This window comes from Ursus arctos, unplaced genomic scaffold (genome assembly GCF_023065955.2).
Source record: "Ursus arctos isolate Adak ecotype North America unplaced genomic scaffold, UrsArc2.0 scaffold_29, whole genome shotgun sequence".
In the NCBI taxonomy this organism is placed as follows: domain Eukaryota; kingdom Metazoa; phylum Chordata; class Mammalia; order Carnivora; family Ursidae; genus Ursus; species Ursus arctos.
In genome coordinates this window covers 15,384,314-15,398,335 of record NW_026622974.1, presented here as the reverse complement: position 1 = coordinate 15,398,335, position 14,022 = coordinate 15,384,314, and the positions used below count along the sequence as shown (strand labels likewise).

The following is a 14,022-nucleotide window of genomic DNA, read 5'->3' as shown; positions in this document are numbered from 1 at the left end:
TTTACACCCTTTCTTTCTCTTAGGATCTGAACCAGGTGAGAAGCGGGTAAGTGGGGCGTGTGCAGATAGCCCCGCACGCTCAGCTCAGGAAGGAAAATGCGCCACACCTGAATATCCTTGGGCGCAATTCCTTTTCTTCTCCGGTTCCGGGTGCTGCGGCCGTGCGCCGCAGGTGCCTCCCGCACTCCCTGGCCGCGGCGCGGCCCGCTCCCCACCCTCTCGGCGCCGACGCAGTAAGCGGAGCAGGGCTGGTGCTCGCCGCCCGCGCCCGGAGGGGCGAGCTCTGGGCTGGCGCAGCTCGCTCTGCATCCCTCTCCTCCCGGCTCCCGGAGCCCTCCTATCGCCGTCCGCAGTCCTAGGCCCCGCCATGGGAAATGTGCCGTCTGCGGTGAAGCACTGCCTCAGCTACCAGCAGCTTCTCCGAGAGCATCTCTGGATCGGGGATTCAGTGGCTGGGGCGCTCGACCCTGCGCAGGTACCACCTCGCGGCCCAGGGTGTCCCCACCCTTTTGCACACAGCCGGCTGGTCTCTCTCCCTGTTATGTCACCACCGCACCCCAGGGCCCTCCCTGCAGCAGTTCCGTCTTGTTAGGCCTCACCTCTTAAAATGTTCCCCAGCATCTCTGTGCTGTGAACGTGTAGACCCGCCTCTGTAGCTCAGACCCAGCAAAATTCCTACCTGTGGCCTTTTTGCAGGACGCCTAAAGGGAACTGTTACTTTTCTGTGTTTTCCTTGGAATGGCTGCATTATGGAATATGCGAATCTGCAGGCACTCCTCTAGGGATAGTGCCTTTATTTTCAGTTCCTTTCCTGTACTGTGTAACAAAGAGGACAATGTGTGGCTGAAAGAGGAATGAAGCCAACATACATGGCTAGGAAAACATCGTAGGGTGTAATTATCTAGCATATCATTAATTTTCCCTAATGTATTTATGCGTCAACACTCTTGAACAAGCTTGAAAAAATTGTAAATAACGTTAGTTTCAAACCAGAATTGATTCACCTGTGATTCCTGAATGCCCACTTTAAGACAATAGGTAACTTAATTGTATCCAGGTGTTTGCAGCTTAATGCACTTTCAAACAAATGGCAGGTAAATGAGAAATTTGCTTTTCCTTTGAAAGAGCTCAGAATTTAACATTTCACCAAGTAGTAACAGTGATAATTGTTATGTGAATGTTAAAGCATTGAAAAAGGAAGGGCAGTGTAAGGGTTTCACTCTTTTTTTATTTTTGCTGGGTGCAGAAATGTTTATCCCTGATTCAACTTGTGAACAGAATAATAACTTGGGTTAATTATATTTCAGTGGGTAAACATAATTTGACTATGGCTTTAAATCAGCTATTCTAATACTAGGTATCCATTTTTCCTGTAGTTATACATTTAGTGTATTCTCAGTTTAGTGTATCAATATGTGAAATATGATCTTAGTTTTCTACAAATAGGAATTCAGCATTTATGGATTCTTCTAAAACCGATCAAAGATACATTGCTCCTTGTTCCTTAAAAGGTGGCCGTGGTCATCTGTCTTGCATCCTGTGGCTGAAAATGCACGAGAGGGAAAGTTATTGTTCTCATATATTCACATGTTTATTTAATTTTTCTACATTCTAATTTGATTTTTTTTCTTTTGCTATTATAACTTTGTTAACTTTTTTTTCTTTCATATTCAGTCTGTTCTAGAATCAGGAATCCTCTTTTGACTTCCTCTGAGAATTTACGTGTTTGTTGCTGTGTTAACATTGTATTTCTCTCCCTCATGCTCTGATTTTGTGGGCTGTGGGGGCAGTGATGGAGGCTAGGCTACTACATGAGGATGTCTACTTGCCCTGTTAAGGTGTGGAAGCAGGGTAATCGAAAATGACCAGGAGTGTGAGAAACAGCTACACCTTTACTAGATAGTGACTTCTTCCCCTGACTTCTTTGCCTGGAAAACTCTTACTCATTTTTCAAATACAGCTTAAATGTTACTTCTTTTAACTGACTCTATGCCCCACCCAGAGTTAATGCCCTATTTCTGTGCTTCCATGGCATTTTATGCATCATTCTGTTTCAGTCCACCTCATTGAATTGTAGTTTTTTATATCTTGTCTTATTTGAACTCAGCACCATTGGCATCTGACCATTGACTCATTGAAATTGATCTTCCTTGGTATCTGTTTAAAAACACCTGTAGCTGCTTTAAGCCCTACCGAGTCTCGGTTCCTTGGTCTGGCACCAGATGGACTCAGAGGCCTGTCTCTGTCTGGTAAATGACCAGGTTCCTCATGACTTTGTATCCACACTCACGGTTTGTTACTACTTATATATTCGAGTTCTCTAGATTTATATTGCTATCTCCCTCTTAGGCTCCAGTCCTGATGTGCAGCTGCTTACTGGACATCATCACTTGAATATTTCAAAAGCAATTCAAACTCAACATTTCCAAAACTGGATTCACGTTCTTCTTCCTTCAACCCCGACCTTCTCCAGTATTTGCTATCTCAGGAACACCATCACCGTCTGTTCAGTTCTGTACGCCGCAAGGCAAGAGCTCTTCATTTCCTCACATCAGAGCATCACTAGTCCTGCAGTTTTACCTCTTGAATTTCTCTCACATCCATCTTTTTCCAACTTTACTGCTACTACCAATTTTAACATGGCATTCTCTCTCATGGACTAGTAGACGATTGCAGTCCTTCTTCAACCCCCTGTTTATGTAGCTAGTTGGGAGATGTTCTCTATTTCAAATGGTATCCTGCTGATCCCCATTTTACAGCTTTGTATGCATTTCCATTGCTTCTAGGAATGAATACCCAAACTTTCAATGTGTCTCTGAAGCTCTCCTGGTATTTTCATTGCATCTCTCTGCAGCATCATCTTAAGGTATTCTGTTCTTGCCATGGTGGCCCTCTTTGAATTCTTAATGATGTTTCCTCTGGAGCCGTGGTCTTTGTTTTCCCCTCTCTGGGAAGATTCTTTGTAATGAATTAACTTCTGTTCACCCTTGAGATCTTAACTCAAATGTTACCATCTCATGAACTCTTTCCCAGACTCGTAAGGCAAGCAGCTCTTGTTATCCTATATGGCTCCGTGCACAGTTCATATGTAATATGAATTACATATTTGTGATTATTTGATATGTAGTTCCCTACCAGAGTCTAGGCATCATAAAAGTAAGGGAAAAATCCACCATTCTCAGCAACTAACAAAATGTCTGGTTTTTCATTGCCAGTAAATACTTACTGAATGAACAAATGAGTGAATGTTCGTCTCATGCTACGGGGACTATGAAATTCTTTGTAGCACTTGCCAAATCTGTGATTGGTACAATGATAAATATAAAGTGAATGCTAATGTGATGAGAATGAATCTTTAATGTTAATACAGTTTGGTCTTAGTGATAGAAGATGAATATTACTGTTGGTGTCTCACCTTTCATCTCACAGGAGCTAGTCAGGCTCTGATGGGGAGAAAAGCTCAAGATGGGTTCTGGGGGGTGGTGATGAGACAGCACAGTGCTTAAATGCATCACTGTAAAATCTGGCAGAATCATGAGCAGGACCTCTGGGATTTGAAACAATTTGGTAACCGTTGGGACAGATAGAATACTATATTTTGAAAGCATCCTGTGCTAGACAATAGAAGATTGGAAAACTAGATCTTGTTCTACCAATTCATTCTGTGAGTTTGTGCAGGCAATATCCTGGTTAGATCTTAAAATTTCAGTTTACACATGAGAGATAATAATGTATCCCTGCTGAATTATTAGGATGAAAAATAAATACTGGGCATGTGTATGTGTAAAGACACACACATACATTTGAAGTTTAACAATTTATTTTCCAGTACAAAATGGGTCAGTGTGAATAAAAGGTTTATTGTACCACAGCTCCACTAATTGAATTTTTGAGTCTCTAGTTTTTTGCTAACGACACTGATTTTGCAGAAGATTTCTTTCATAGACCATTAAAATCGATCACCCTATGGTTGAAGCTATCTCTTCAGGCCTGTTTTATTTTCTCTGTTTGTCTCTGTTAAAATGGGTATAAAGAAGCTGGCTTAATTGGTGTGTTTCAAGGTTTTGGTTAAACGTAAAGTACCTGGTAAAGCAATTCCTTATTGATTTGCAAGTGCTGCCTAAGCAGTAGCTAAATTTTTTTCATATATTAATACCCTGTTGTGACAATAAAATTCTCCAGGGCCTAAATTCTGATACAAACAATATTTTACATGGAGTAGATGTATAAAAGCAAAATTGTAGATTATGTGACATTAAACTTACTTATTGTACATTATATCCTGAATCCTTTAAGTTACATTTGCTCTCAGCAAAAATTATGATTCAGAGAAAGTATTTGGTGTTAAAAGTTCTCAGGAATCTAACCTAAATATATTTCTGAATATCTGAAATATATTTATTTCATAAAATAAACTTAATCAGAGAATAATGTGACTATATGGTTTTTAGTTTGCTATGCAGTTGTTAGTACATTTACTAAATATTTTAGGATGACTAGGGAGGAATTTCCAGAAAAGAACCAAGGTACCATACCACTGTTTTTTGTTGTTGTTGTTGTTTTTAATTTGTCGCAAGTGTTCTTTCTTCCCCTCTTTTTTTCTCCTATTATACTTTTTCCCCTTTTTCTCCTTTTATAGCTTCTTTTGAGTGACCTATTTTTATTCATTTTCCCCCTGCCATAGCTTGTTAATTATATACTGTTTTTACTGTACTCTTAGTTGCTATCTATAAGATGTCAACACATGACCTAGACTTATTAAAATATTATATAAATTGGCACCTTTGCAACTTATTAAACATGCAAATATAGTATTTTAGCTCCATTACTGACTTCTGCTTTTTATATTGTTGTTCTACATGTTAATTTTATATTTATCTATATATAGTTGATAGACATTTTATATTTAGAATATATTTCTTTGGTCTTCATTCCTTTCTTCATCTCCATTTTTCCATCTGAAATTATTTTCCTTCAGCTAGAAGTAGTTTTATTTTCTATAATCTTTAGTAAAAATCTGATTTTTTTCAGTTTTGTTTGAAATTACATTTATTTTGTTATGTGATGTGCATAAATATGTTATTGGCCATAAATATGTATTCCATATAAAGAATTCATGACAACAGCACAAAATGTAGATTCAGTAGATATAATGGAAGCCAGAGGCAATGAAATGAACTTAGTCTTATTTTTGCTTCTTTGATGATGAGTTTTCCCATTGTCTTTGGTTTCCAGCAGTATGACTATGATGTGTCTAGATTTTAATTTTCTTTGCATTTGCTAATGGTTTGTAGCATTTTTGGATCTGTGGCTCCATGCTTTATTGCCTTTCATAGGTTTTAGAAAATTTTCAACCATTTCTCAAGTATTGCTTCTGTTTCGTTTTTAGTCCCTCCACTTGGGCTTATAATTTGAAAAATCTTAGAACTTTTCCTGTGCTCCATATATTTCTTACACTCATTTTTGTATTTTTCATCTTTTTTCTCCATATTCACTCTGAATATTCTCACTTGGTTTCCATTTCACGAATTCTCTTCAGTTGTAATTTGCTGTTAATCTAATTTATTGAGTTTAATTTTATATTTGTGAGTTAATGCATTTCTATGTTATTTTTAAAAACCACTTTTTTTGTTCTTTGCCACCATTTTCCATCTTGTCATGAAGACTTGAGTATTAAGAGTTATTTCAAATTCCATGTCTGATAACTCCAATATTTGGATCTTTAGCGGGTCTGATTTATATATCTTTCCTCTTGGAATGCTTACTGATTTTTGAGTGTATGTTAGATGCCTGAAATGAAAATCATAGACATAATTTGAGGCTCCTCAAATTACTCTTCTCCAGAAAGGATTCTTTTTTTCCCTTTATTTACCTATTTCCTCATTTGCCGCCCCCCCCCCCCCCCACCTCTGGTAACAATCTATTCTCTGTATCTATGAGTGGGATTGTTTTTTTTTGTTTGGTTGGTTTTTTTTAGATTCTACATATAAACGATATTGTATTTGTCTTTCTCTGTCTGACTTATTTTGTTTAGCATGATGCCCTCAATTCTCTCTTATCACAAATGGCAGGATTGAGTTCTTTTTTTTTTTTTTTTAAAGCTAAAAAATATGCCTGTGTGTCTGTACTACATCTTATTCATCTGTTGATGGACACTTAAGTTGGCTATTGTAAATGATGCTGCAGTGAACATGGGGGTGTAGGTACCTTTTCAATTTAGTGATTTCCTTTCCTTTGTATACTTATAAGTGGAATTGCTGGACCATATGGCAGCTCTATCTTTAATTTTTGGAGGACCCTCCGTAATGTTTTCCAAGGGGCTGCACCAGTTTACATTCCGAGCAGTAGTACAGGAGGGATCCCCCCCCCTTCACAACACTTCTTGGATTTTTGAAAGTAGCCATTCTAACAGGTGTGAAATACAGAAAGGATTATCTTTAGCTTTTAGCAAATAGTAAGTATAAGGATAGTTTACCTTAAGCCAATCCAATGCTTAGCTGATTTGAGTCTGGGCCTACTTTATTTGCGAGGATTTGTCTTTTTCTCTTCACCCTTACTTTTATTTTGTCGCTGTTCAGGGGTTCTAACTAAAAAGCCTAAGGTGTTTACCAGGGGTTCTCCTCCTAGTTGGGACCTAAAATCAAAGTATTTTCTCCTTAGCTTCTAAGACTTCTAGAAGGTCTGAAGATCTTCTCAACTGCTGATACTGAATTGGCAAATGTTTTAAGAGGAAGTCCTGGTCAATGTTGGTCTTACCGCTTTGTTTTTCTTCTGCATGGTATATTGGCCACTTAAGTATTCACTGCCTTGGCAACTCTCTATGGCTATCAAACAAGTGTTTTCATTAATATTTTGTCCAGATTTTCTGATTGTTCTCCGTGAGAAATTCACTCTGAACCAGCTAGTTGAAATACAATATAATAAGGAAAATATTAAAAACAAAACAAAACAAAAACAATTTTGCAATGTAATTTGAGTCATAAAAATATATTAATTGAACATATTACAAAAATTTTGAGGTAGTTACATTCCAGGTAATATACAAACTGTGTAGAGTAACTATTAACATATAACATTGTATAAGTTGAGGGTGTACAGATTTGATACTTATATATTTCACAATGATTACCACCTTAGCATTAGATAACACCTGAGTCCCATCACAGAATTCAGATATTTTTTGTGGGAATATATAAGATCTACATCCTTAGCAACTTTCAAGTATATAATACAGTATTATTAACTATAATCACTATGTTATACGTTAGATTTCCGGAACTTATTTATCTTACAGCCGAAAGTTTGTATAAAGCAACAATTTAAAGCTCAAAAAAGGAATTCAAAGATTGGCTGCTTCATGAGAAAGTAATACTTCATGGAAAAACAGACTATTACAATGGTTTTCACTATAAATAAAAATAACGGAAGAGAAAGATGTTTTAAAAATAAAAAATTATGCTCAACTTCAATCTTTGGCTTTAGAGAAAAAGTATACTATTTACTCCTTCTGTGTGACATAGTTCAGTAAAATTTGTTGAATGAATAAATGGATAGTACCTTCATGATATTTTATGTGTATTGATACAAGTTTACCTCATCTTTTTTTTTTTTTTTTTAATGGACATGAGGTTGGTAAACAAATTTTATTGTCCTTAACCTTTTCTTTTTAATCTTTGTCATTGCCTTATTTCATTCCTGGTTAATCCTTTCTCTTTCTTTGTTGATTCTTAAGCCTTGTATAAAGTCTACGTATTTTATCAGTTGATTCGAAAAGTGATTTTAGGTTTGTTGATCCTCTCATATGTGTATGTTTGTATCTTTGTATAGTATATGTATGATGTGCTAACAGCTGATTTCTATTTTTTGAAAAAATTCTGTTTTCTGAATTAACATTTTAGTTTTCTTTCTTTGAATGTTTAGTTCATGTTATTTCAGTCGTCTTAAAAAATAAGTGCCTTAAGACAGTTCATATCCATTTCTCTGTCATTTTGCTTTAAATTGTGTCTCTCACAAGTTAAGCTGCTTATCTAATTGTCTCTATCCTTAATTAGGTTAATTAACCTTTAATTACATGTGATTATGTGTGACTCTTTATGTTTATCCTATTTTCTGCCGTATCTCTCCACCTCACTCACTACTTTATCTTTGCGGCTATTTATACTTTTTGGTAGTCTTATTTTATATTTAAATTAATACACTTGCTTGGAACAGAAGATATATTTCACAGAGTGAACTCATTCATCTTGAGGAAAAAGTCTGTTTCATTATTATTATACCGTGGGTCCTCCGATAGCATGTTACCGGGTATATTGCTGTTCTCAAGACTGTTAATCTAAGATCCTGCACAGGTAGGTGGAAGTAGAGTTCTAAAGACTTGTAGTACCGAAGAGGCCAAAGATTTTAGTCACGGGCACTACAAAGTTAGAAAGTTGAAAATATTCATAGTCAGAATCTTAATAAGTCAGCAGTCACAAGCAATAATAAGCCCTCTGTATGCATGTGAGTTAATGGCTCAGCTAAAGTAAAATGTCAGTGGAAGTCGGATATTGGATAGAAGGTTCACTAGGACATTGAGTAAACAGAATAGTATCAAAATTTGGGGTCAAGAAAACAATGGCAAACTAAGTTCTAATGGTTTTGGTTTATAAGGGATACAAGTCCTCAGAGGGGCTAAAGGACCGTATGGCCAAATCACATGGATCTCAAAGGAACAGGAGTTTTTGTACAAATAAAGAGTGACTGTTCAGGAAGTAATAAAAACTGCAGATGCCATCCATACTTCTGGTCACTAAGCAAGGTCTAGAAAGCTAAGCAGTCTCTACATGAGGGGGTTACTGGGCAGATGCTTTCTGCAAGGGTGATCAAGGCTTTATTTAAGGCCAGAGGATGATGGGAATGTTCAGTAAAGAGGTTATGAATGTAGTGGAGCTTGTCACTACAGAGCTGAGTTTCCAGATGGAAAAAGAAAGAACTTGAGTCTTCACATAACGAGGAAGGCAGAGAACTACATGGGATTCTATGGAGGAAATAGATGGTTGTTGGGAATAATATATGGGGAAATGACTAAAGAAGACAGGATTGTGAAGTAAGCGGGTTACCCTGTGTTTGATCCTCAATAGTCTTGTGATGGGATGTGGTTCTCTTTGGGTATCTCCACATCGGCCAAGTCCTGGATTGATTGCACTGTGAGAGAGTCCTCCTCTCGCGCGCATGGAGACTCCAGGTCTTGAAGTCCCCTTTAACTTGAATTGACTGATACATGCTTTTGAAAAAAGAAAAAGAAAGCTTTTTGTCAAGGTTGTTTGCATGTGATTCCCAACTCACTAATGCTGAGACCAAGAGCAGAAACCCTGATTGTTGTGGCTTGGTCTCTGTACCGTTGGGAAGAATGCTCCCATGTATACTTCATTCCATGCATACTGTATCCAAGATTCAGCCTTTTTATATCTTTCTCATAATTTTTTAATCACTTAAAACACATTATTTTGCAAGCGTCTCTAGTCAGAGTACTTTTATAGTTCTAGAGCTACCGCTGCGGAGTGTTCAGTATGTACTAGGTCCTGCCTCACTGCTTTGTGTACAATATCTCATTTAATATCCCCAACAATCCATTTTATAAACTGAATTATTGGGATGCAGAAAGGTGAAATAATTTGTTCGTGGTCCACAGCTAATGAATAGCAGAGCTTGGAACAAAATTCAGTCAGCTCTAGTTTCAGAGCCCCCAATTTTTTACTACTAGATTGGTGTTTCCTCGACTTTTCCGGTGATAAGAATCACTTGAGGTGTTTATTAAATGTACCAGAAATTTTGATTCAGTAGCTCGGAGATGGAGCCAGACTATCATTGTTTTTACATTTTTTTTTTTGTTTTGTTTTATTTTTGAAACTCCTGTGCTGGGTGAGACTGCCACCCCTCTCTCCCTGTATCTGCTTTCAGAGGGTCTGCTGTCATATCATGTTTTCTCTAATCTATCTTTCCAGAGCCCTTGGCCGCTGTCCAGGAAAGACTCCTATGAGTTTCAACTTCCCTTCTGTCCTCTTTGAGGTTGAGACTAGAGTTCTGCCTGGAATAGAATTGCATTGGATACAAAAGGAAAAACAACTTGGTTTCCAATAAATTTCCTGTTCCCTTCAATCTCCAATACTTTCTGTCCTTGGATTTCTGTTGGCTCCTGTATTTCTTGCTTTCTCTTATTCCAGCTGGCTTTCACATCCTTCCCTCCCCCCACTCTGTGTTCTTGTTTTTTTCATTAGCTGTGAGCTCCTCCAAGTCTTTTGGCTTTCTTTATGCTTATTCACTCTGTGCTGTAACTTTCCCTGACCCTTTCTTCTCTCCTTGACTCTCCCTTTTCAAGTTTAGCTTTTATTTTTGTTTTTTATTTTTCCTCCTCAACTAAGGGGCTAGACTGTGCAGAACTGTGACTTAATGGGTCACTCTCATGGAACAGATCATAGTAAAAGAGCTAAAGCAGAATCATGTATTTGGGGAATATTGTTTTTGATAGAAACTCTGATTTGAAAGTGCTCGTTCAGCCTGCGTGAAGCCCTAATAATAAAAGCAACATATAGAGTCCCGGTTTTCTCATGCCGGTCGCTCTATTGTTAGTTTAAGTGGGAGAGGCAAATTGGCTGTTGCACAGGTGAGCAGATTTTAACCTCTGAAAATATTTTGTTTGGTCAAGATTACACTTAAAATAAAAGTACATAGAAATGCCTTAAGTAGGACTTGCCCTCTTTATTTGTATACTTCACTGCCTCCAGCATCCAGATTATCTTCCTGTGCCAGTGGATGTTTGATTCTGTTGTCCTTGATGGACAGTTACATGGGGATGCTTTAATGAGACCATCGAGGACATTTCTGAATGTTGGCATATTTTCAACAATATAGACCCTAATCATAATTACTCAGCAGGCAGGAGTTGTCTTTAAATTATCAGAAATTTGCCATCTTCCCCTTTGGATGATCTTCCTTTTCTGAGTGATCCGAATTCATTGCTAAGTGAACACTGAAGTGTTGTTGCGTTTCTTCGACATCTGGTCAAATTTGGGGCCGATTTTTATGTTCTTTTCTTCAGAAAATAATACTGGTTGGCAGATCTTGTTCCCAAAACATGCGTTCTAAAACCAGACTTTATATAAAGACTTTTATGTGAAGATAATTTAGAGCATTATTCAAGTTTATAGATGTTTATATTTTTAGACTTTCTGCATTTACATGAAAGACTAGTAATAATGTAATGGAAAGCCAAGTAGTGGAAAGGCTCTCTGAAAAATACAAAATGTAAACAAAAACTACTTTCTTTATACTGATGAAGGGACCAGAGCTGTGCGTTACAAACATGATTTTGATAAGAGGAGCGGATACTTCCTTCCCTGGTTTAGAGAGCGGGAGGGCTGGGTTCTGGCTGTCTGACCTTGGCAAGGTGCTAAGGACCATGGTGGACAAGAAGGGGAGATAGAGCCACGAGAGCTTTGGTCCCAACGGCACTATTCAGGCCACATTTTCGTTTTTCATTACTGTCTCCCGAAAGCTCATTTCTTCATCCTGCTTTTTATTTGAATCCTGCTTTTTCCTGCATTCCTTGATTGTAATTCAGTTACACACACAAGCCTGTAAATATGTCCTAATGCAGTGCCAGGGCGAGTCCATGAGGATGATAATAGTCTTTGTGTTGGAGGTGGGTTGGAGGTCAGACGGGATTTGGGTAGACAGAAGACATTCCAGGTCAGAATAAGATGATTGAAGATTTATGGGCAGAATTAATAAAATTATGGAGAGTTAACCATGTGGTTAGGAATATTTCTGTGTCTGAGTATATACATATCAACCTACATCTGTATCCTCTATCTGGTCTATTGTCTCTTACAGGGAAAAAGAATTTAAAGGCCCCAATCTTAAAAATTGCCTTAATAGTTTTTCTTCATGTTTGATTTGAAAATGGATGCTTATGTTTTGCAAGTGATGAATCTTACGAGTGTTTGGCCTATGTCTCCCACCTCTCCCTCTGCCAGCCCCAATTCCCGTATGGTGCTTAGCGGGCCCATCTTCCACTTTGAAGGAGAGTTCCCCACCAAATATGTTTGAATAGATGGAAGTATCTCTGTATTAAATACATAATATTTTTCGTGCTAGACTGAGATCTTCTCAAGAGATGAAACTATATTTTATTCACCTTTCTGTTATCCAGGAGACCTAAATATTCAGATCTTCTTAAAATGTTTCTGGAACTAAATCCTTTCTACGTGTTAAATACAGCAGACATCCACAGGACAAACTTTTGGTGCTTTCAGCCAAATTACCAGACTTTATGATTGGCACAAGTAATATCAAAGATAGTACTTTTGTAGATTAGAGTTAGTAGTTTTAGCTGTGCTAAAACTATTTTATTTTTCACACTGGACGATGATGTAGATTTTTAAATCCAGGTGCTAATTTTTTTTTCTTTTCTGGCTACGAAGGTAAAATCTAGCTTTTCATTTACTTTCCCTATCTCTGTTTTTACTGAGTTAATTCACATGGTGTACAATGTGTATCTTCTCAGGACTCCGTTTTATGGGAGAAAGAGTAGAAACACTGAGGGGTATAATGATACCCTCAGGGTGAAGCAGCTTCTCTATTGCACTGTCTAAGCCATGGTCCCTGGTTTTGGATTCAGTGTTTGGGCTGAATATCCCACTGATAGTAAGCGCATCAAATGTCACCTTACGCTCGTTAACTTTCCAAGTCACGCTTCCTTGGATTTGTGAAGTAGGGAAATGCAGATGTCAGGAAACTTCAACTACATAAAAACGCCTTTAATATAAGTTTCACTCTATGAAATCAGCATTTCATAAAGTCTTCTTGGTGAACTTTATTAACAAGCAATGGGGTCTAGGAAGCTTGGCAAACAAGGAGGCAGGAAACCCCAAAGAGAACATGTCTGTCAGACGTCTTTCCTTCTGGGGCTTCCTTCCAAATGTTTTTGGATCTTGAAGGAAGTGGAGTGGCTCTCTGCCACTGCTTTCATACATCTGTAACCCACTGAGTGTACGGAGTCTGGCATTCACTTTTTAAATTCTTTCCTCAGTCTGTATTTATTTCACTGTGAAATAGAAGCTGATTGCATAGGTTAATGTTGAAGTCCAAAATGAATCTTATTTGACTTAGACACAATTTCTACTTTCTGAGAATTTTGATTTAAGGACTGAGAATTCTCAGATTTTTAAAAATGCAACAGCACTGTTCAAATCTTGCATTTTATAGAACGCTGTGGACCTGGTCAAGCATAAAAGCTGAGGGCAATTTGGAGTTCTGTTTGCCTAGGTTTTAGGGCTGTGTTTAAAAGACATTTGCAAGACCTGTGGAGAAACAGATGTAGTTATTCAGAGTTTCACTCATGAATGTCTGCTATCACTTAGTCCCCGTTCCCTTATGACACGTTTTTAATATTTAATATTATTCTGCTAAATGTATGCTCTAGAAAATATTGAAAGAAAAACTTGAGCTAAAGGAGATGGAACATAAGCCTCTGTAAGTATTCCTCTCTAGAGAGCTAGATCTCTTAAGTATATATTTGCCCTTTAAAGAATGTATACAGATATTGACCTTTTGGTGAGAAAGGAATAGTGATAACTTGTTAAATAGAATGTCAATCATTTGTCTTAAAAAATTATTATTTGGGGGCAATAGTATTATTTTAGCATGCGTGCTCTAGATTTCCGACTGACTTACCAAATGGGACAAATGAAAGAATACAGGAGATATAAAATGCTACATAAACTGTTAATAGAGTACTATTAACAAGAGTTCGGGAAATCACACAGCATCAGTATTTTTTTTAAAAGATTTTATTATTTAGTCGACAGCTCAAGAGAGAGCGAGTGCACAAGCAAGGGGAGCAGGAGAGGGAGAAGCAGACTCCCCAATGCAGGGCTGGATCCCAGGACCCTGGGATCATGACCTCAGCCGAAGGCAGATGCTTAACCAACTGAGCCACGCAGGTGCCCCTCACACAGCATCAGTATTAGCAACCACTCTTTA

At 37.7% G+C, this 14,022-nt stretch overlaps 1 protein-coding gene across 5 annotated transcripts in view; it reads left to right on the top strand.

The window, feature by feature from the left end:
• The window catches only part of HMGCLL1 (3-hydroxymethyl-3-methylglutaryl-CoA lyase like 1), a 187,575-nt gene continuing 173,553 nt past the window's right edge, over positions 1 to 14,022 (top strand). For 2 of the 5 annotated variants that reach the window (XM_026507199.4, XM_026507196.4), the window contains exon 1: positions 1 to 475. In XM_026507199.4, coding sequence (XP_026362984.2) covers positions 368 to 475 — 108 coding nt within the window. In that variant the 5' untranslated portion in view covers positions 1 to 367. The remainder of the gene's footprint in view (positions 476 to 14,022) is intronic. The other 3 variants (XM_057303972.1, XM_057303973.1, XM_026507194.4) reach the window with 2 other exon arrangements.